The 22,067-nt window shown below is 44.4% G+C and overlaps 1 protein-coding gene across 1 annotated transcript in view; it reads left to right on the top strand.

Moving 5' to 3' along the window:
- DNAH5 (dynein axonemal heavy chain 5) overlaps nt 1–22,067 on the top strand; it is a 5,605,957-nt gene that overhangs the window by 3,138,030 nt on the left and 2,445,860 nt on the right. The window contains exon 33 of the mRNA XM_086967405.1: nt 19,128–19,340. Within this exon, the coding sequence (XP_086823531.1) occupies nt 19,128–19,340 (213 nt within the window). The remainder of the gene's footprint in view (nt 1–19,127; nt 19,341–22,067) is intronic.

Here is a 22,067-nt window from a genome sequence, read left to right as displayed (position 1 = left end):
TGTTTCCTTCCCAGTGAAAGAATTGGCTTGGTAGTTTGGTTTGCCCTGTTCCCATGATGCACTGGGCCAGGGACAGACTAATTTGCATATAGCCAGGTTCTGAGCTGGGATGGTGCAGTGAGCTAAAAAACGGTGTTGGATTAAGCCCTGATCTCTTGACTGGGTGAGAGTATTCTGCTTAATTCAGAAACTCTGTCCATCACCACCCCCTGTTGTTTAATTACTTTGTCCACCATAAGCGTGGAAGGGTATACTCAGATGTGAGTCCCTTGCTCATTGCACCATCAGGATTCAAGCAAGCCGGGCCGAAGACGGCTGAAATGCCAGTAACCGGTCCCCGGAAGCTTGTTTCCTTCCCAGTGAAAGAATTGGCTTGGTAGTTTGGTTTGCCCTGTTCCCATGATGCACTGGGCCAGGGACAGACTAATTTGCATATAGCCAGGTTCTGAGCTGGGATGGTGCAGTGAGCTAAAAAACGGTGTTGGATTAAGCCCTAATCTCTTGACTGGGTGAGAGTATTCTGCTTAATTCAGAAACTCTGTCCATCACCACCCCCTGTTGTTTAATTATGACACTGTTGGACAGCGCGGCGGAGATTACCATTGTTCGCGAGGCCCTGCGTCCACTACTGAAGGTGACAGCGACTGACAAGTTTGTTGTTCTTGAGACAGTTGACACTAGAGTAGCTCTCCCTGACAGGCTTTATGAGATTGACCTTTTAATCACAGGTGACATACAACGTACCATAAAAGGGGTATTTTGGGAAAATCTTACGACTACCTATGATATTTTGTTAGCGGAGGCTGACTGGCCCCCACCTTTTGTTCTCGCTGCTCCGAGAGGGGAGGAGGTGATCCTCCGTAGTTTTGCGCACACAGTATCGAAAAAGCATGCCCTGAATTTTGAAGAAGAGTGGGCTAAGGCACTAGCGCCTACTTTGTACCGTACTCATTGTGGTTGGGATACATTCTCCCCCTGACACGAGATTCCCTTACGGTCTATGCCACAGCCTCAACCTCAATATCCCATGAGGCGTGAAGCGAAGGCTTCCGTGGCAGAAATCCTTGAACAATTGGAATATCAAAGAGTGATTGCAACTTGTGTGTCTCCGATGAATAACCCACTTTTTACTGTAACCAAGCCTGACGGTTCGTACCGTTTGGTATTGGATTATCGGCACTTGAACTCGCATTGCCGTACCTGTGCAGTACAGATTACCCACGGCTCTGTTTTAGTGGATGGTCTTGTGCGAAAAAGGTTTAAAACCACACTTGCCATTTCCAATGTTTTTTTGCCCACAACTTAACTGGTCTCAGTTCCCAGTGGACCAGTTTTACCAGTGGCGGTAAACAACGCCAATTTTGACGATTACCTATGTGCTATAAGAACAGTCCAGGTGTGTTTGCTGCCCGAATAGTATCTCTCTTAGAGAGAGTCGACCCGGATGTGTGTTCGTATGTGGATGACATTTATCTCACAGACAACGAAATATGGGCGCATCTGTGCCGCGTTGACCGCATAATTTGTTGTTTTGCGGACTTCGGTTACAAATTCAACTTTGCAAAGTCACACATTGCAGAGTGCACAGTGTTGTTCCTGGGCTATGAGCTCAACAATGAAGGAAGAGGATTGGCCCCTCACTACTTGGAGAAATGCACATAGCTGCGTGCTCCGACAACACTGAAAAAATTACAATCTTTGCTGGGATTTTTACATTTCGGGCGTACTTATATTCCCGATTATGCCCAGCGTATCAAGCCACTGTATACTTTGATACAACCTACTTTTACCAAATCTTGCTGGCTGCCTGAACATTCAGCCCTTTTGAAATCTTTGCAGGCTGATCTTCTAGAATCTAAATTCTTACTGACTCGTATTAACCACACCAACCTGGTGATCAGAATCGTCCCTGGGGCGGTGGGTTTCACGTACCTTACTTTTAACGAAGCTGACACAGTACCTATCACTTACAAGTCACACTTGTACACTTCGGCTGAATTGCAGCTTTCCACTGTGGAAAAAGTCTTGACAGCAGTGCAAATGGCGATTCTGAATGAACGCGCACTGTCGCAGGGAAAATGCAGGTTTGTTGTTACCCCGTATCCTGCCCTGGAAGCAGTGACGAAAACCAGTGTACCTAATTCTAAAGCTTTGCACCCACAGTGGATACAATGGGCCACATCTTTGACGTCTACAGATGTCACGTTTATTCTTTATGCCTCCTTGCAGTTGCTGGAGTACTTACAGTATGAATTTGTTCATCCTGCTCCTTTGACTATGCATCCGTTGGAGGATTTCCATTGTATCATTTACACTGACGGTTCTGCGCAAGTTGCGCATGAGTCTAAGCATGCATAAATCTCGGCCTGCGCTATTGTGGTCGGTTCTATGGTGAATGGAGAGTTCAAGTCCAATGTCGTACATACACAGAGATTAGGGGACTGTACCGCCCAATTGGCGGAGCTCCGTGCTCTTTTGCTTGCATTGGAGTACGCAGTTCCTGGTGTGACTACTCTTATTGTGAGTGACTCTTATTACTGTTTCCAGTCTTACAATGATAATCTGTTCTTTTGGACTCAAAATGATTATCGAGACTCCAAAGGTAGCACAATAAAACATAAAATGATCTAGGTCCGAGTGGCTGAACTTAAAGAGCGACTGCCACTCGCGAATGTAATTCAAACTCTTGGTCATCAGCGCGTGGGAGTTCACGCTGTGGGCAACAGTTTGGCCGATGAGGCCGCAAAGTCAGCAGTATCGACATATTTGGTTGAATTTGAATTTGAATTTAAAACATTTGTAAAGCGCGACATACACCCTACGGTTTCTTGGCGCTGTGTAGACAAGGTTTAGCAAAGCGGGGCCGTGGATGGCTGGCCCATAGAAATAAATAAAGTGAGGCACATTTACAGAGGAAAGGCTTGTTTGAACAAAAAAGTTTTAAGGTCTTTGCGGAAGGAGGAATAATGTGAGGCAAATCGTAAATGGTCGGGGAGGGAGTTCCAAAAGGTAGGAGCCAGAGTTGAGAAGTTGGCCCCTCCCCACTTTTTGCGTTTGTAGCGTGGAATTTGCAGGAGAGATTTGGACGATGAACAAAGCTCTCTGGCAGGAAGATATTCATTAATCAAGGAGGAAATGAAAGTAGGAGCAGACCCCAGGCGAGCCTGAAAAATCATACAACCGGTTTTGAAAAGGGAACGTTCCCCAATGGAGCTCCTTGAGGAGGGGTGTTGAGTGATGGGAGCGCGAGAGACCATACACCAATCGTGCCGCTTGGTTCTGAACCATCTGGAGCTTCCGCAGGCTGTACGCTGGGATGCCGTTGTACAGGGCATTGGCGTAATCCAGCCGCGAAATCACCAGAGCGGATATGATCAGTTTGAGTGCGAGGGGGGAAAAGAAACGGGAAACAGTGCGAATGGTACGAAGAATGAGGAAACAGGAAGAAACGACAGAACTGATTTGTGAGTGTAAAGTGAGTTGGTTATTCATCTTGACACCCAGGGTTTTGACTGTGGAGGAAGGAGTGGGGGAAGGACCAAAAGAAGGGGGCCAAAAAAGAGAGTTCCAGGGACTGGAAGAACCACCTGTGAGAACCAACTCGGTTTTGTCCGGGTTCAGTTTGAGATGGTTGTGGTTCATCCAGTCCCTGATGAAAATCATAGTAGACTGGAAATTAGAAACAGAGTGGGGAGAAGGGGAGAGGCTGAAGATGAGCTGGAGGTCATCCGCATAGTTATATACAGTGACCTCCAGCTGCTGGAGTGCAAAAATTAAAGGAAAGATGTATAGATTGAAAAGTAAGGGAGAAAGTGAGGAGCCCTGGGGAACACCACAAGTGACGTGGAGTGGGGTGGTCGTGAAGTCCCCCAACCGGACCGCCTGGGTGCGGTCCCTCAGGAAGGACGATAGCCAGACCAGGGCTGAGCCCTCTATTCCCGCCGCTCTGACACGTGAAAGCAAGATGCATCAGTTAAACGTTCCAAAAGTAAGATTGATGATGTTATCTTGACAGCTATTGCTGCTACTGAGAAGGGAAGTAAATGTCCTGCGGGATTTCCTTCAAAGTATTCTTATCACTTAATTCCTGATAAAGTTCCTTATGTGAAAATACCAGACGTTGGTGACAGATTGATTTACAACGCGTACCGCAGGCCCTCACTGATTACAGCTGCCCATAAAGGTGTTGCGTCCGCTCATGCGGGCGTTTCGGCTACTGTAACTCAGCTACAACTACGTTTCTGGTGGCGGGGACTGTACAAACAGATGCGTTATTATGTCCTTCATTGTGACATTTGTCAGCAGATCAAACCTTCGACTGCTACATGTCCGCCTCTGACACAGTTGTACATATCTAATAAACCACTTGGGTGCATTTACTTAGATCACTGCAGTCCTTTTACCTCTGATACTGCGTATAAGTACATCTCAGTTGCAGTTGATTATTGCACACGCTTGGTTTGGGTGTGGCCATACCGCAGCGCTGATTCACGAACCGTCATAAGAGACTTGCGTGTCTTTGTGGGAATTTTTGCCTGTTCAAGTTCAAGTTCAGGAATTTGTATAGCGCACTACTCACCCAGAGGGTCTCAAGGCGCTTGGGGGAGGGGGTGCATTATTTATCGAATAGCCAGGTTTTAAGTTCATTCCATTCGGACCAGGGTCCAGCGTTCGCCTCTAAGGCGTACAAGGATGCCATGAGTTTGTTGGGGGTCCAAGTCAAATTTTCATCTCCATACCGGCCTGAGGGCAATAGTGTTGTGGAACGAATGAACCGTGATTTAAAGCACTCATTGACAGCTAGGGTTATAGGCACTAGCAGGAACTGCCTAGCCCATCTCAACAGCGTACAACGTGCACTTAATAATCTCCCTAGAAGGTCTCTGGGTGGGCGGACCCCATACGAAATGCTCTTTGGTATCACAATGTTCTTCTCAGACCTGGAAGTTCTAGACCAGGTGGCGGCAGCTGCCCCCTTTGACGTAGATGAACATTGTCATGTTTTACAGAATCTACAAGAGACGAGACACAGTCTCGCAAAGGAACACTTTCCTGCCACATCAGATACTGCGTTGCAGATCCCGGTAGTTGGCTGGCTACCACGAGTCGGAGAACTGGTCCGAGAGAGGATTGAGAACAAGAAAGAATTTGGTCCCTAGTATCGAGCTCCAGTTCCTGTGCTTGGAGTGCAGGGCACAAGAACAGTCATTTTACCACCACTTCCAGGTCGTAAAGAAAAAAGGTACATCTCCATTGACAATGTCAAACTACACAGAGTGGCAGATTCTTCTTAGTATGACATCTGTGGTCTCTTGTCCGGCACTACAGAGGAATTCTGTTTTGGTTCCGGCTCTTAGGAACAGGCTGTTAGGGTTTGTGCACAGCAAAGAGCATGTCCCCTCTCATTGCACAAGTGGTCTCTGTAATAGCTCTTTTTAAACATACTACTGAAAGCCTTTCTTGTTATATCAGCCCCTCCCTAAGACTTCTGTGTATGTTGCTCAATGTATTCGCAAGTTTTGACATTGCTGTCTTGTTTGCACATTGGACCTTGCTTTTACCAAGGCTTATTTAGAAAACATTGGACCTTGCTTTTACCAAGGCTTATTTAGAACACTCCTCCCTAGGCCATGTGTTACTACAACTCATTAGCATAATAACTGAAGCTCTGCACACCTGCTTGTGAGAACCACACCCAGTTCTTCGAACCACACCCAGCTCTTCGAACCACACCCAGCCCTGTCTATAAAAGGCAGCCCCTGAGCCTCACCCAGTGCTTGTGCTCGTCTACCTCCCACTTACCTGAGAGCAGATCCTTCGGCGCTGGCACTCCTGCTCTCTCCAGACCTTCATTGACTTCAACGGGCGTGGCTTCTGGCTCTTCCTTCTCTTGGTTTTCCGGCTACTTCTTGCCTCAGCCCCTCTTCTGTCCACTGCAATCGACCTGCAAAAGAGAAAGAGGTCAAGGTTAGACTGATCACAATCCCTTTTCAGCAACAAGTAAGTGCAAAACCTTTTATTACCTGAAAGAACTTTATCAGCGATTTCTGGATTCATGTAAAGACAATTTGGAACAAGATATCTCCCACGAACTTTGTGGTTCAAACCCTTTGTTACAAGAATACTTTGTGGAGCTTTGTGAAATAAACATTGTTTTACATGGAACTTTTTTAAGAATCGAACAGAGGAAACCATTGACAGCAAGGCAAACAGTAAATCAAGGACTTGCACAAATTACCTGCTGTATTTTGATGTAAAAGTACAGTATTTGTTTTATAAAAACTCTGTAAATGTGTGAAAAGTGAGTTTGCTATTAAGAATTTAGGCTTTAGTTATATTAAGGTGAATGTTAGACGTTGGTAATTCTGATAATGATATTCAATATTCGTTTGATTTCACAGAAGTTTTACAGGAATAGAAAGCACATCCCAGAACAGTAACACATTCCAAACCTGGAAGCTTGAGACCAGGATCCAAGAGGTACTTATAGAAGAGAATTTCTAGTAAGATTAAGGTTTAGTCAGGAACACATTTAGGGATAGGTTGCACTTATCTGTTGTTTGTTTATGTCTCATTAGGCACCAGTTTCTACAGAAGTCAGAGAGGGCCACAGATTTTAGCAGCTCTTCTACACTGGAAACGCAAGAACGGTGTTGTCTCTCTTTTTTTATTTTATCCACTTCCCCCCTTCCCTTGAGCTTCTGGTTCTTAGTGCAATGTTTTAAAACTAGTGTGCTGGAACAAGCAGTTTGAGGGTGGGGTCGGACTGTCTTTAACCTCCATCGGAACTGAACAGAAACTCAGGTGAGCTGGGCTTTGACAAAGGCCTGATGTTGCTTTTGAGATGCCTGCAATTTCAAATCCTTTATTGAATACCATTTCTAATTCTCATCTTGATGATACTGAATATACTTACCCCACTGACTTATCGATGCCCGATTTAGAAACTTGTGTGGCTAATGTGTCCAGATTTTCATTGCACACTAACTCTACCACATCGAAGTGCCCTTCAAAAATTTCAGTTTTTGCTCATTGGTTTAAAAAACATTTTTGATTCCTTCTTGGACTTACATCTGGTTGGTCCTTTTTTTGATTTTTTTGTTCATGTCAATTGGATTTGCGGTGTCTTTTTTCCGCCTTGTGAATGGCCACTACGTTGAGGAATGAACAGTGATTCGACCAATTAATGGAACTTTGGCACCCCACTCTTCATCCCAAATCCACAGATTCAGGAGAGACTTGGCCTTTGTGAATATTACTGCTTGGCCTGTTTTGATCAAACTAATTTAGAAAATGTGCTTGCAGTTGTAGATAATAGCATTAACATACTTTCTTCCCGCATTTACACGTTAGACAACATAGTTTCATCTGTGATTGATATTGTGCAAAAAGATGTGTCTTTTTTATTTCATGGACAAAATCAACTGCGTTCCATTATGTAGTTTGCGTGGACTTTACAAACGTTAAAGGCAGGTTGAGTGCCTTGGGACTACATAAACACGTCCTCCTTGATTGCTCCTTTTAATTTAACGGAAAAGCAACAGTTTATGTCAATGAAGGATGCATCGTTTTCTATTTTGCATATTGAAAAGTTAGAACCTTTGCCTTTTTCTGTGGCCGAATATAATTCTGCTGTGTGGCTTATCCACGGATTGATCACATTGCCTTTTCCGCTTTTCAAATTTGAAGCTTGCATGAAGTATTACGCCATAGGCAGATATGAACCTTTAGACAGCGCTTATCTCCATGAAGATTGGTCTCTGCCATTTATATACAGATGCCTGAGGGAGGGTAAAGAGGTTTATTAGAATGGGGAGGATTGCACAACCACACCCGACCATTCATTAGTGTGTAGGAATATTCAAATCCATGGCTCTTGCAACCAGAACGCGCCTAATCTGGCGTGTGTTTTAAAAGGCACACCTACACCTGCTATCACACCGACATTCACATTACTAGCAAACAGTAGTTATTTGCTATTAAATAATGAAGACTGTTGTGGGATGGTCTCAGGAATTCCTTACGTAGTTACAGTCTCCGAAAGAGTAGTTTGTTGTAAGAATGTCTTGTTTCCATCTCCACATGGGAAGCTGGATGTTTCCATCTGGCCGTCGATTCCGACCTTGAAGGCAGAGTTCAGCAAGCTGAATCGAATCAGAGCTCTTTTGTCCCAGAAAGAAGTTGCCCTCACATCTGCTCGTGAAACATTTGTCCTTCACGTGGCCAACACCCGCACAGAAGTAAATGCTTTATTAAATACGGATTTGCCCTTGCATTTCGGAAGGTTAATACATACTATCTTTAACCCCTTGCGCGCTAGCGGTTTTCCCGCTGTGTACTGGGTTTTTCGAAAACCCGCGTTACATGACGAGCTCAGCTCGTCATCAGCATACGAGCGCCATAGCTGATGACGAGCTGAGCTCGTCATCAGCATCGAAGGGGTTAATATATCCTCGACCACAGGGCTGGCTCACTTTTTTAAAGTTGTTAGTAGTGGCCTTGTCACTACCTTCCAAACTATATTTGGTGTGTTCCCTGCATTTTTTCATTTGATTTTCTCCAGCCTCTTTGGTGGATTTCCCTTAATGCTCGCTCTGGTGGCTGATGTGCTACTATTACTTTTTTTATTTAAATATGGATGCACATCCTGTGGCTCACGACAATATGTCCCAACTGTTGTTGCTGCGCAACCGAATGCTTAGCTATTTTGGAGCGCTGCCTCTGGCTACATTGAGTGCAGCTCATGGATTATCGTTTCGATTTTCCTTTTTCACATGCGTCCAGCCTGTCTTTCATTGCCTGAGCTGCGATTTCGACTGGTCCTTGGATTTGTGTTTCTGCAGTACAGTGTCTCCCAATCCGGATTATGATCAACTGATGGGCCCCTTAGTTGCTCATGAATTTCTTTGTTCTTGCGGAGGGATTATGGCCTTTGCAGCGATTCATGGAGTCTTGGGACATTGGAATGTTTTTGCAGCGGCGCATGATTTCTTGGAACGCAGTTACATTGAAGAGAACCTGAGTTGTCCTCTGATGGTGCTAGAGACTCCGGTTGTTGAAGAAAATGTATGTTCATTCCCATTATTGAATTGGATGGTTGAAATGTTTTCAGATGAGAACAATGACTTCCTATTGGAGGCTGTTGCAACGTATTGTGCATACACGCTGTTGGAGTGAGACAGTTTTTCCTTTCTCTCTCTCTTCCACGACTCACGTCGTGTTGAACAGCAGATTTTTTATATTTTACTGGTTTCTCTTCTAGTTTTGAACAAAACCAGAGGGATGTATAAATTTGGTGGAACTATTTCCAAATTCGGAGTTTGCTCCCGTTTTCTCTATTGTGGCAAATCTGAACTTGACTCTGACTCTCGAACTTAAACTCTGCGTTCCTGATTTGACCCTATTACTTCCACGTGCTCCAATCAAGGGAGGGTGCCGTGGGGATGACCCGTACATTTACACAGTGTTAAGTAGGCATGGGCTTATTAGAAGTTTAAACGCCATTTTTACTTTTCTGCTCTGCTTTGCATACAACACTCACTTGCGCTAGTGTTTAGAGAACACTGGGTATTTTGCTTCACATTAGAATAACTTGTTTTGCTGCATTTCTAAGCTGCTTTGATAGTTTAGTCTGTACAGTGTGTACCGAGACCGTCAAGGTTATCTTAGACACTGTGGTTGTTGTTCTAACTGATCAGCGCACGTACTAACCATAACACACATGCAGCTGTGGCCACCTCAGATATTAGCGTGTTTAATAATGCAGTGCGTAGGCATTATCACACACACTTGGAGAACATTTGTATGCTGAGAGCTTGTGCAGAATTTTATGTGATCCACTTCTGCTAAATACCAGAGGTATGGGGCCGCCTATGTATGCTTATGAGACCTCCTATTAGTTATAAAATAACCTACTAGCAAGTGAGGGTGAAATCTAGGTATTTGTAAAACCTGTTTCCATTTAGCATTAAAACATGCTTTCTCCCTTTGTATTCTATGGAATAGTAACTATGCTGACAAACTTGTTTCTCATAATATGTCTGCTTATATTAGCTAAAGTACTGCACCTGAGATCTCGGCGTTAGAAATAAAGATTTCAAACAAGCCTGTGTCTCCAATTACTCCCTGTTTTGGACTGGTATAGTATAACGAAAGAGTATTCCTGTTTTCCACCTTACCAGACGTATCCTAAGTCGCATGTTCTGGGTTGACTAATCATTGTTGTTTTTGCTATAGGACGAGGAACCAATGAGTCACTGATGCTAGTCTGGTAGGGGATGTTGGGTACTAAGGTGAGTTTTGGTACACCCTAATTTACTAAGGTCCTAAGTCTCTGTCTGTGCACAGTTCTGTGTAGGAACAGAAATCTCTGCAACAGCGTTACTTACGTATCCTGAGGACTACGCCAAAATGTATTGCCCTGCCCGCTTGCGTAATCTAAACTTACGCACATCACTTACTTACACAGAAACTCCAACACTCCTCTGGCTTTATTAGTATTATAGACAAGGACAATGAATCACTGAAGGTAGTAAGTTCTTAGGCACAGAGTGAAAGGCAATAAACAATGAACACACCAGACTATATATATATATATACATATATATATGAAGAAAGCAGTCCTTGTTCCGTCAATGAGTGGCGGAACCTGATAGGTCTGGACCTCCTGAGCCTCACGCAGAACAACGAAGTAGAGCCAAAAGATCAATGAATCCTCAAATGGGTAAGCAGGGAAGACGGTTTATTTAATAAAGATGACGCGTTTCGCTCCACAAGGGAGCTTGTTCACATAGATATATTATACAGATATGAAAATGTCTACATAGAGATATAAACAGTTAATGTACAAAGCATCTCACCAGATGCGTCTGCATCGGAATCTTCAACATCCCTGGCCAAGCACCGAAAAAACTAAGTTGGGAACCCTGTAGAGACTGAGGCACAGGAAGTAATCTCTCCGGGCACCAATTTCGTCCCGCGGGTGCGTTCACTACAAGACTGAGTTCCTGAGCTCAACCTCACAGACACCGCTTTTTATAGTTAAATCAACACGTTCGAGAATCCTCTAGTAGGCGTTCTCGCCCATCTATCCATCATAGATGCTGGCCGCATCTCTGCATCAGATCCCCCCATACAGACCTGGCCAGATTCTGTTTGGGTGCGCCGAGGCATAAGACATTCCTTTCCCTGTCTCCGGCCTTGGAGAGCCCTGCAAAGCGCTTCCTCCCGCTGTCCTAGAGATAAGCATAGAATGCACAAAAACAAACGCAAGGTACAAAGCAACCTCACGAGATATGTCTTTCACCAGCTTGTACTGGTTTACATGAAAAACATGTTTATGATACTGCTGAAGTGTAACTACAGGGCAAAGCAGCACAAAATGAAAGTGCGATGCAACAAAATGGAAGATCAGAGCATCGCATGGAATCGAGGTCAACATGCAATTTAGCACGTGTAAAATGGCGAATGCAGTACATTACCTCTACCTGAGATGAGGAAGGGGTTACGTGTTTGCCAACTTTTTCCCTAAGAGCGGCTGTTTCAGCCTTTGATGTTGCTAATTCCTGCTGTACCAATAACAAAGCCTGCAGAACATCATCTCTGACACTGTGTTCCAGTCGGGAGTAGCTAAACCTTGTGGGTGCGTAATTCTATCACGACCCGTACCACACAGCTCCTCAGGACTGAAATGATTGTTAAAAAATTCTACCTCCTGACCTCCCCAACACCATTGGTATAACTCCAAGGAATAGTGAAGTGGTCAAGCGAGGTATAAGAGATAGGAAGGGTACAGCAGGGAATAGAATCTGTGAAGAAATAAAGATGCAATATAATTAAAAAACAACTAAAAGTCTACTCTCAATATATGTCTCACTAAGAATCCATAAATACCTTGAACATATAGAAGGTGTCTTCAAAAAGGTAAATCCCTGAGTTAAACCATCTATGTATAACTCCCAGCATATACCTAGCAAGACAAACAAAAAGGTTATCAACCTTTCAGAAGGTTTCAGGAAACATGCCAAAATAATCTACCCACATAAACACCTCACACCTCCATACATACCACTTATGAGCTTTTTAAAGAAGTGACTTGGGGATTCGGAAAGTGAAGAGAAAAGGAATAGTATCTCCGTAGGTTCCCAGGAGAGTCCCCACAGGATAATCCTTATACAAAGTCAATAGTACACTTGTAGCAACATGTAGACCAAGAATCAAATTCGTCCTCCTTGCACGTCTTCACGTTCACTGAGAACTCTAATCCACTAGGAAGCAAATGAACAACAGTACAACGAAGTTGAGCCACATCAATGTAACAAAGCAAATAAAGAAAAGAGCAAAATCATCAGTTCGAAACCAATCCCGGTTCTTTCTGAATGCGGCAATACCTCTTGCCTAATAATTCAGAAAAAAAGAGTCAAAAATACAAAAAATGACAAGCAACGCTACTCCGCTAGTTGGGATGCAGCCCTGTGTAACCGCAGCACTAGCCCTGACACCGAATACATGTGTCCTTTTTCTTTGGGATGACAATACTCTGTGAACGGCTTAAACTCTCAGTCTAGCCTTGAGTGCATGCAGAGCCCTGCCGTACACCCCGAGAATCCACAGGACCCTCCGGAATCCAAACACAGTTGCGCAAACACTCCTCCAGGAATGCGTCTCAACCAACCGCTCCAAATAGAACAGGAACAAGGAATCAAGAATTACGCATGCCGGCCGATGTGCTTAACGTCCGGAAGTACCCATGAGCCTCGACCGAAGGCCTCATGGGAATTGCAGTCTCTGGCAGCAGTTTGTTCAATTCTGACGTGGTATGCGCTGCCGCCAACCATGCCTGACACTTTCTGCATCTCTGTTGCTTCTTTCTGCACTTATCTTCCCTCTTTCTCTACCCTTCTTCCCCCGTTCGGCACCACTGTTGCTTTTCATACCCCTTGTGCCTCTTTCTGCAGTCCTTGTGCCTCTTTCTGCATCATTCTTCTCTCTTTCTGCACTCCTCTTGCCTGTTTCTGCATATCTGTTCCTTGTTTCTGCACTTCTTTTGTTTCTTTCTGCACCTCTTGTGCTTCTCGCTGCTTCCCTCTTGCCTCTTTCTCCACCCCTCTTCCCTCATTCTCCATCTCTGTTACTTCTTTTTGCACTTCTCTTGCTCCTTTCTGCACCCCACTTCCTTCTTTCTGTACCTCTGTTGCTTCTTTCTGCGCCTCTGTTGCTTCTTTCTGCACCTCTGTCCTTTCTTCTGCACCCCGCTTGCCTCTGTCACACCCCTCTTCCCTCTTCTCTTTCTGCATCCCTCTTGCCTCCTTCTGCACCTCTGTACCTTCTTTCTGCATTTCTTACTGCACCTCTATTGTTTATTTCTGAACCCTCCTGCCTCTTTCTCCACCCCACTTCCCCCTTTCTGCATCTGTTGCTTTTTTATGCATTTCTCTTGCTTCTTTCTGCATCTCCCTCGATTCTTTCTGCACCCCTTGAGCCTCTTTCTGCCCCCTTGTGCCTCTTTCTGCACCCCTTGTGCCTCTTTCTGTACCCCTCATCCCTCTTTCTGCAGTCCTCTTGCCTCTTTCGGCACCTCTGCTGCTTCTTTCAGCATTTCTTTTGTTTCTTTCTGCACCCCTCTTTCCTCTTTCTGCACCTCTATACCTTCTTTCTGCAGTTCTTTTGTTTCTTTCTGCAGCTCTCATGCTTCTTTATACAACCCCTTGCCTCTTTCTCTACCCCTCTTCCCTCTTTCTGCACCCCTGTTGCCCCTTTCTCCACCTCTGTTCCTTCTTCCGCTCTTCTTATGTTTCTTTCTGCACGTCTCGTGCTTCGTTCTGCACCCTTTGTGCCTTTTTCTGCCCCCTCTTTCCTCCTTATGCACCCCTCTTGCCTCTTTCTGCACATCTATTGCTTCTTTCAGCACTCCTGTTGCTTCTTTCTACACATCTCTGGCTTCTTTCTGCACCCCTCGTGCTTCTTTCAAACCCTCCTTCCTTCTTTCTGCACCCCTCTTTCAGTAATTTGTTACTCCTCTCTGTACTTATTTTGTTTCTTTCTACACCTCTCGTTTCTTTTTGTATCCCTCTTGCCTCTTTCTCCACCCCACTTCCCCCTTTCTGCATCTCTGTTGCTTTTTTATGCATATCTCTTGCTTCTTTTTGCACCCTTCGTGCCTCTTTCTGCACCCCTCATCCCTCTTTCTGTACTCCTCTTGCCTCTCTGCACCTCTGTTGCTCCTCTCTGCACTTCTTTTATTTCTTTCTTTACCCCTCTTGCTTCTTTCTGCACCCCGTTTGCCTCTTTCTGCACCCCTCTTGCCTCTTTCTGTACCCCTGTTCCTTATTTCTGCACTTCTTTTGTTTCTTTCTGTACATCTCTTGCTTCTTTCTGCACCCCTCATGCCTTTTTCTGCACCCTTCTTCCCTCGTTTTGCACCCCTCTTGACTTTTTTGCACCTCTTTTGTTTTGCACCTTTCTGCACTATTCTTGCTTCTTTCTGCATCACTCATGCTTCTTTCTGTACTCTTCCTTCTTTCTGCACCTCTTGCCTCTTTTTGCACCTGTTTCTTCTTTCTGCTCTTCTTTTATTTCTTTCTGCATATCATGCGTCTTTCTGGACCCTTCTTGCCGCTTTCACTACCCCTGTTCCCCCTTTTTGCATCTCTGTTGCTTCTTTGTGTACTTCTCTTGCCTCTTTTTCTACCCCTCAACCCTCTTTCTGCTGTTCTCTTGATTCTTTCTCCACCTCTGTCCCTTCTTTCTGTAACCCTTGTGCCTCTTTCTGTACCCATCTTCCCTCTTTCTGCACCTCTATTGCCTCTTTCTGCTCCTCTGTTCCTTCCTTCTTCACTTCTTTTGTTTTTTTCTGCACCTCTCGTGCTTCTTTCTGTACCCCTCATGCCTCTTTCTTCATCCCGCTTCCCCCTTTCTGCATCTCTTTTGCTTTTGTCTGCATTTCTGTTGCCTCTTTCTCCACCCCTCTTCCCTTGCTCTGCACCTTTGTAGCTTCTTTCTGCACTTTTCTTACTTCTTTCAGCACCCTGCGTGCCTCTTCCCGCACCAATTGTGGCTCTTTCTACACCCCTCTTCCCCCTTTCTGCACTCCTCTTGCCTCTTTCTGCACATCTGTTCCTTGTTTCTGCACTTTTGTTTCATTCTGCACCTAACTTGCTTCTCTCCACTTTCCTCTTGCCTCTTTCTCCACCCGCTTCCATCTTTCTGCATCTCTGTTACGTCTTCCTGCACTTCTCTTGCCCCTTTCTGTACCCCTCTTCCATCTTTCCGCACTATTGTTTCATCTTTCTGCACTTCTCTTGTTTCTTTCGGCACCCCTTGTGCCTATTTCTGCACATTTCTTTCCTCTTTCTGCACCTGTGTTCCTTCTCTCTGCATTTCTTTTCTTTCTTTCTGCACCTCTCTTGTTTCTTTCTGTATCCCTATTGCCTCTTTCTCCACCCAACTTCCCCCTTCTGTATCTGTTGCTTTTTATGCATTTTCTTGCTTTTTCGGCATCTCTCTTGCCTCTTTCTGCAACCCTCATGCCTCTTTCTGCACCCCTCATCCCACTTTCTGCACTCCTCTTGCCTCTTTCTGCACCTCTGTTGCTCATTTCTGCACTTCTTTTTTTCTTTTCTGCATCCCTCTCGCTTCTTTCTGTACCTCTGTTCCTTCTTTCTGCATTTCTTTTGTTTCTCTCTGCACTTCTCACTTCTTTCTGCACCCCTTTTGCCTCTTTCAGCACCCCTGTTCCTTCTTTCTGCACTTCTTTTGTTTCTTTCTGCACCCTTCTTCCCTTGTTTTCATCCCTCTCACCTCTTTCAGCAGTTTTCTTGTCATTTTCTCCACCTCTATTTCCTTTTTTTGCACATCACTTGCCTATTTTGGAACTTCTCTTGCTTCTTTCTACACCTCTGTTGCTTCCTTCAGCAATTCTTTTGTCTCTTTCTGCACTTCTCTTGCGTCTTTCTGCACCTCTCTTGCCTATTTCTGTCCATCATTTGCTTCTTTCTGTACCCCTCTTTCCTCTTTCTGCACCCCTCGTTCTGCACCTCTCTTGCTTGTTTCTGCACCCTTCTTCCCTTTTCTGCATCCCTCTTGCTTCTTTCTGAAGTTCTCTTGTCATTTTCTGCACCTCTCTAGCATCTTTATGCACCTCACCTGCCTCTTTGTACACGTCTCTTGCTTCTTTCTACACCTCTGTTGCTTCTTTCAACAATTCTTTGCCTCTTTCTCCACTTCTCTTGCGTCTTTCTGCACCTCTCGTGTCTTTCTGCATCTCTGTTGCCTCTTTCCGCACCTCACTTTCTTCTTTCTGCACCAATCTTGCCTCTTTCTGCACCCCTGTTTCTGCACCTCTCTCGCCTCTTTCTGCACCCCTGTTCCCTCTTTGTAAACCTTTACTGCCTGTTTCTGCCCCTCTCTTGCCTCTTTCTGTGCCTCTGTTGCTTCTTTCTGCACTCCTGACCCCCTCTCTGGGACATATTTGGCCCCAGTAAACCCATCCCCAAATGCCCTCCAGTGTATTCATGAGGGGGCACGCAGCGCCCCTCCCCGGGCCCATGTTGGCCCCTGGGACCCCGTCCCTGGCACATTTTTCTTGGGGGAAGGGGTATGAGACCGCTTCTTTTGCCCGTTTTTGGCCTCGGTAACCCCGTCCCCTGGAGCCCACCACTATATTTATCAGGGAGATGGCCACACAACCCCCCTCCCCAGTCCCATTTTGGCCCCAGGGACCCCATCCCTGGCCATTTTCTAAAGGGGGAGGGGGCACGAAACTCCCCTTCCTGGGCTGATTTTGGCTCCAGGGACCCATCCCCCAAGAACCAGTACATTGTTTTAGGGAATAGGGGACATGGCCCCACTGGTTTTGGCCCCAGTGACCACATTCCCAAGGGCCCACCAGTATATTTATGGGGGAAAGGGGTACGCAGCCCCCCTCCCCAGACCAATTGGTTCTGGGCCCCTGGCCTTATTAAAAATGTGGGAGAGGGGAGTGCAGCCCCCCTCTAGGGCCGGTTTTGGCCCCAGGGACCCCAACCCCCGGGGCCCACCATTATATTTATTAGGAAGGATCCAATCAATCCCCCTCTCCAGGCCGATTTCGGCCCTAGGGAACCCATAACCCGGGGCCTTGCCATTTTCTAAAGTGGGACGGGGAAATGCAACCCCCTTCCTGGGCAAATTGCAGCACCAGGGACCCCAACCCCCAGGAACCAGTGCATGATTTTAGGGAAGAGGGGGCATGGCCCCTCCCATGGCTGATTTTGGCCCCAGGGACCACATTCCCCAGGGCCCACCGTTATATTTATGGGGGAGAGGGGTACGCGGCCCCCCTCCTCAGACCAATCTGATCTGCGGACCTCATCCCCTGAAGCCTGCCCTTATTAAAATGTGTGAAAGGGGCATGCAGCCCCCCTCTAAGGCCGGTTTTGGCCCCAGGGACCCCATCCCCGGGGCCCACCACTATATTTAAGGGGGAGGGATTCAAACAATTCCCCTCTCCAGGCCGATTTCGGCCCTAGGGAAACTATCTCCTGGGACCTGGCCATATTCCAAAGGGGAGGGGGGCTCTCAAACCCCCTTTCTGGGTCAATTTCAGCACCAGGGTCGCCAAGTTCCACTGCATTTATTATAAGGAGGTGCTTGGCCCACTCCCTGGGACTTGTATTGTATTTTCGTTTCCTGATAGAATAACAACTTCAGTGGTAAAGACCCAGTTTAACACAGCTACAGAATTGCCTAATTTGCAGTACTAGAATCGGTTTAGGGGGCATTAAGGAGGGATTCCCTATTACCTTTTCTGGGTATTTATTAAAATAGCTACTGTTCCAGGCTAAAATAAATTCAACATTCTGAAAGCCAGAAAAATTGACGAAGGGTGCCACATTTTTTGCTTGGCAAGTTCTTAAGTGGCGTAAACGATGGAAGTCTTAACAAAACGTATAGATAGTTGAAGAGGTCAGATAACCCCTGGTGAGTTAGTGGGTTCCAAATAATAATTACCATATGATTTGAAGAGATTATTGACCCAAATGTTATCAACATCTTTAAAGGCTGCAGCTTCAAGCCACAGGACAGAATAATAACCATCCTTGGTGAGGATGGATGCCTTTTATTTTGATTGGCTTCCTGGCATGCCCCCCCTCCAAGGGATCCTTGAGTGATCCTAAAACCCATGCTCCCTATCTACGATTTCAATTAGAACATGGGGTAAGGCGCTATATCCTACTCTTACGTATGGGCATACTCCCATTAGCAACAGTTTTAGCCAGTTGGGAGGGTGCAAATAACTCTAAAAGCATATGTGACTTGTGTCACGGTGGACGACAAGATTCGCTCCACGTTTTATTAATTTGTCCTAATTCAAGTATGGTAGAGGCTCGACGACTATATATAATTCCAATTCAATTAAAGTACAATGCTACTTTATCAAATGATTTAATCTTGCTGTGCAATTCTCCAGTTAATGAATTTTGTATGGTATAATCTGTTTAAGTTTTCAAAATTTTTTTCAAAGCTGTTTTAAAGGTAAAATGCATAATTTTAATGTACTTATATCATCAAATGCCCTATAAGCAAACCGCAATACATTGTTATTTCTCCATCTTAGAAAGAGTTTTAAAAATGTTATCTTAATTCACTGATAATAATTTTATGTATGTATTTGTTGGTCTCAGTTGAGGTCTGAATCAAATAAATATGATATGATATGATATGAGTGATCCTCGTCATCAATTGCTAAAATATTCACATTTCATATGCGTTAGGAATGTGTTAATTTTCCTTGGAATCACTACTGGTTTTTTATGTTGCCTCTACTGTGTAACATTCTAGCCCCATGGTGATAATATTCATTCATGTTTAGAACAATCGGTTTACGGGTCAACTAATTTTACATCTTAGAGCCAAATCACCTTGAGGAATTTAGGAGACTTTGATTGTAACCACTCATTTGCCTTTTTCATTTATTACCTGGATTTAATCATGCAACCGAGGAATTCACTTGGAGGCCTTGGGGACTGTCAGATGGGAGCTATGTGATTCAACTACAAAATGAGACAAGCTTAGAATTACCCTAAGTCAAGTGATGGAACATTCTTCATCGAGTCATTTAGTAATGGAGTATGTACTCTTCCTTACAGGTATACGACCGCATTGTAACCATCTCATCTCGTGAGGGTGAAACTATTGAGTTGGACAAACCTGTCATGGCTGAAGGCAATGTGGAGGTGTGGCTCAGTGCTCTGCTGAAAGAGTCACAATCATCATTGCATATAGTGATCCGCCAGGCAGCTCTTAGTATCCAGGACAGTGCTTTTCAGTTAATAGAGTTTCTGTCTTCTTTTCCAGCTCAGGTAAGTCTGTGAAGTCTTGAAGTTCCAGACAAATGAAAACTGTGATAGCGTTTTTTTAACTTAACTGAAAATGTGTTTGTAAATGTATTATGTCTGATCAAGAAATGTTTAATATAGGTACTGTGCCTTTTTAAAAAAATGCCCACCAGACCGAGGTGGAGCCAATGGATTGTATGCTATTTCTGTTGATTGCCTGAAAATTGAAAACAATTGAGATAACAAAAATTAAAATGTGTCCCCAACTGGCTGTACCCTGCAAGTTGTAGTAAATATTGAAATCAATAGGTGATATTTTATCTTTTTCACAACATTCTATATTTTGTTTGTAATTTTAGTATGCTTAAGTCAAAACTGAGGATAAGGCAGGTTCTTTGTCTATCCCCTGTGCTTTCCTTTTATTCCTATGTGCAGTTATCTCTGTGATGCCCACAGAAAAACATGATACGCTGCTCTTCCCTCAATCTAAGAGTATAGAAAGCCTACAAACGAATTCTCGGTGAAATCTGGGTTATTATATCACTGAATTTTGTGAAATATTTTGCATAAAATGCAGAGATATAAAAACCAAGATTTCATGGAGAATCATGAAATGTAGAAAATACTCCACTGTTCCTTGTAAAATATGGATTTCATCATCATGACAGTCTACAAACCACTCTGCAGAGATGTTTACCATTGCCAGGATTACTAGTATTATGAGGCATTAAAGAGCTCATTATGCAGCGAAAAACCGACTTATTTGACACATTTTGTGGCAGTATTCTTTTTATCGATTTGAGCTAAAGCATTTTTGGTGTAAAACTTTTTTGGCAAACAATATTATTAATCTGATAAATTCATGATTATATGCTAAAACATTGCAGCCACAGAATTGTATAAATCCACTGGCACTTATCAATGTCAATTGTTTTATCAACAATTTCTTCATGAAAAGGTAAAGAAATGCTAAATATTCCAACTACAATCAGTGTGATTATTAGTTACACTACATAAAACAGCCTTTTTACACTAAGAAACAACAGGAATGGCAGTGATTATTCCCATCACAGCAGGGGTAATTCCCCCGCTGTGCTGGTGGGCGGGGGGCGTGCACCGCGCCCCGGTGCCCGTGACGAGCTCAGCTCGTCATGAGCCACGGTGCTCCTGTGCTCCTGACGAGCTGAGCTCGTCACGGCCACACCCGTTTATGAGGAACGCTCAGCACAGCAGGGGAATTAGCCCCGCGTGCGAGCTTTGGAGCCGTTATGACGAGCTCAGCTCGTCATGAGCACACAAGCACCGTGTCTCATGACGAGCTGAGCTCATCATGAGGAGCGATGCAGCTAAAGAATACTTGGCCAGCACCTCCCTCGCAATTTAATGCCTACGCTGTTAATTGATAAGTGTCATTTTAGTCTGCTCATGTTGGGCACCGTGCCATTAAACAGTGTCCTCTCCTCTAGATGAGAGGGGAAAACCCTTCTCAAATACAACGTAACTATCAAAGTTTTTTTTAACAGAGCACAACCATTCACATGTATTAGGTTTGACTTAGTAGTCAATAAGATTTTAATAAACCCCAGTTGGACAGCAATGCATCAATAGAACAGTCAATAACAAATGTCGATACTAATGATAACTAAAGTTCAAACAATTTGTAACAGTTTCATGAGTCCTGATGGTGTTAACTCGAAGTGCAGAATAGAAAACACACACAGCCGACACATGTTTCGTCGTATAAGTACGACTTTTTCAATGTTCAATTGGAAAACGTTCTTAGACCAAAAAGTCCCAGTGAATTATGAACAGGGCCCCACACAGTTTTTGGGGGATTTCAGATATTCTCCAATATTAAGATAGGTTCGACTACACTAAAAAGTTTTTATGGTGTGTCCAAACGAAGTTTTTAACACGAGACAGATTCAAAAATCCATCGCCTTGTAGTACCGGTACTTAAGTTTCAATAAGATCAATTTTCAGAGGTTCGGTAGCATGACTAAAAAGTGGGCGGAGAGATGTCCCAATCAGTTTATACCCAGCGTACGTATAGGTATTTAATTGCACGTGTTCATGATTTAGTCAATTTCAAGTCGTTAACGGGCCGTGTTCGGCAGCTCATCAAACTTTTTAACACAGCGGGACTCGTCTCTCTTCGAATTTTCTCAGCGTATCGTGTCCCAAACATGGTAGCCTACTCTTTTTGACTACTAAGTCAAACCTAATACATGTGAATGGTTGTGCTCTGTTAAAAAAAAACTTTGATAGCCTTTTCCAACAAGCAATCTCATAATAAATAGTAAATATACATAATGGCTAATGTATAATATGGTCCTATAATGCTATTTTGGGGTTCTGGTGTCATGAACAAACCAGACAGCCTTTGGTCATGTGGTTTATGATGTCATCCGAGCCCCTAAATGACAATGTATATTACAAAGTGGTGGTCACTGTAGTTATGCTTCAGCTGCACTTTCCACTTAAACAATCCTGCCAACAATACAGGCACCCATGCACAATGGTGTAAGGGTTCCTGCTTTGGCACTAGGCTGCTGAAACAGTGCCAGTGTGGGAGAAAGAAGGAATGCACTGTGTTGGATAAATACGATGCATTACTGCCCAAGGCCAAATCCTCATAAATGAGAGGCAGGTTCTCTCCATAGCCAGGCCCTGTATCCTGCAATGTAGAGGGTGTGTTGGCTTCCCATATCAGCTTAGATGCAGGGACTGAGGACAAACCATGCCCTGTGT

This window comes from Lissotriton vulgaris, chromosome 4_1 (genome assembly GCF_964263255.1).
Source record: "Lissotriton vulgaris chromosome 4_1, aLisVul1.2, whole genome shotgun sequence".
NCBI lineage: Eukaryota > Metazoa > Chordata > Amphibia > Caudata > Salamandridae > Lissotriton > Lissotriton vulgaris.
The sequence above is the reverse complement of the archived record's forward strand: the minus strand, read 5'-3'. Positions and strand labels throughout refer to the sequence as shown.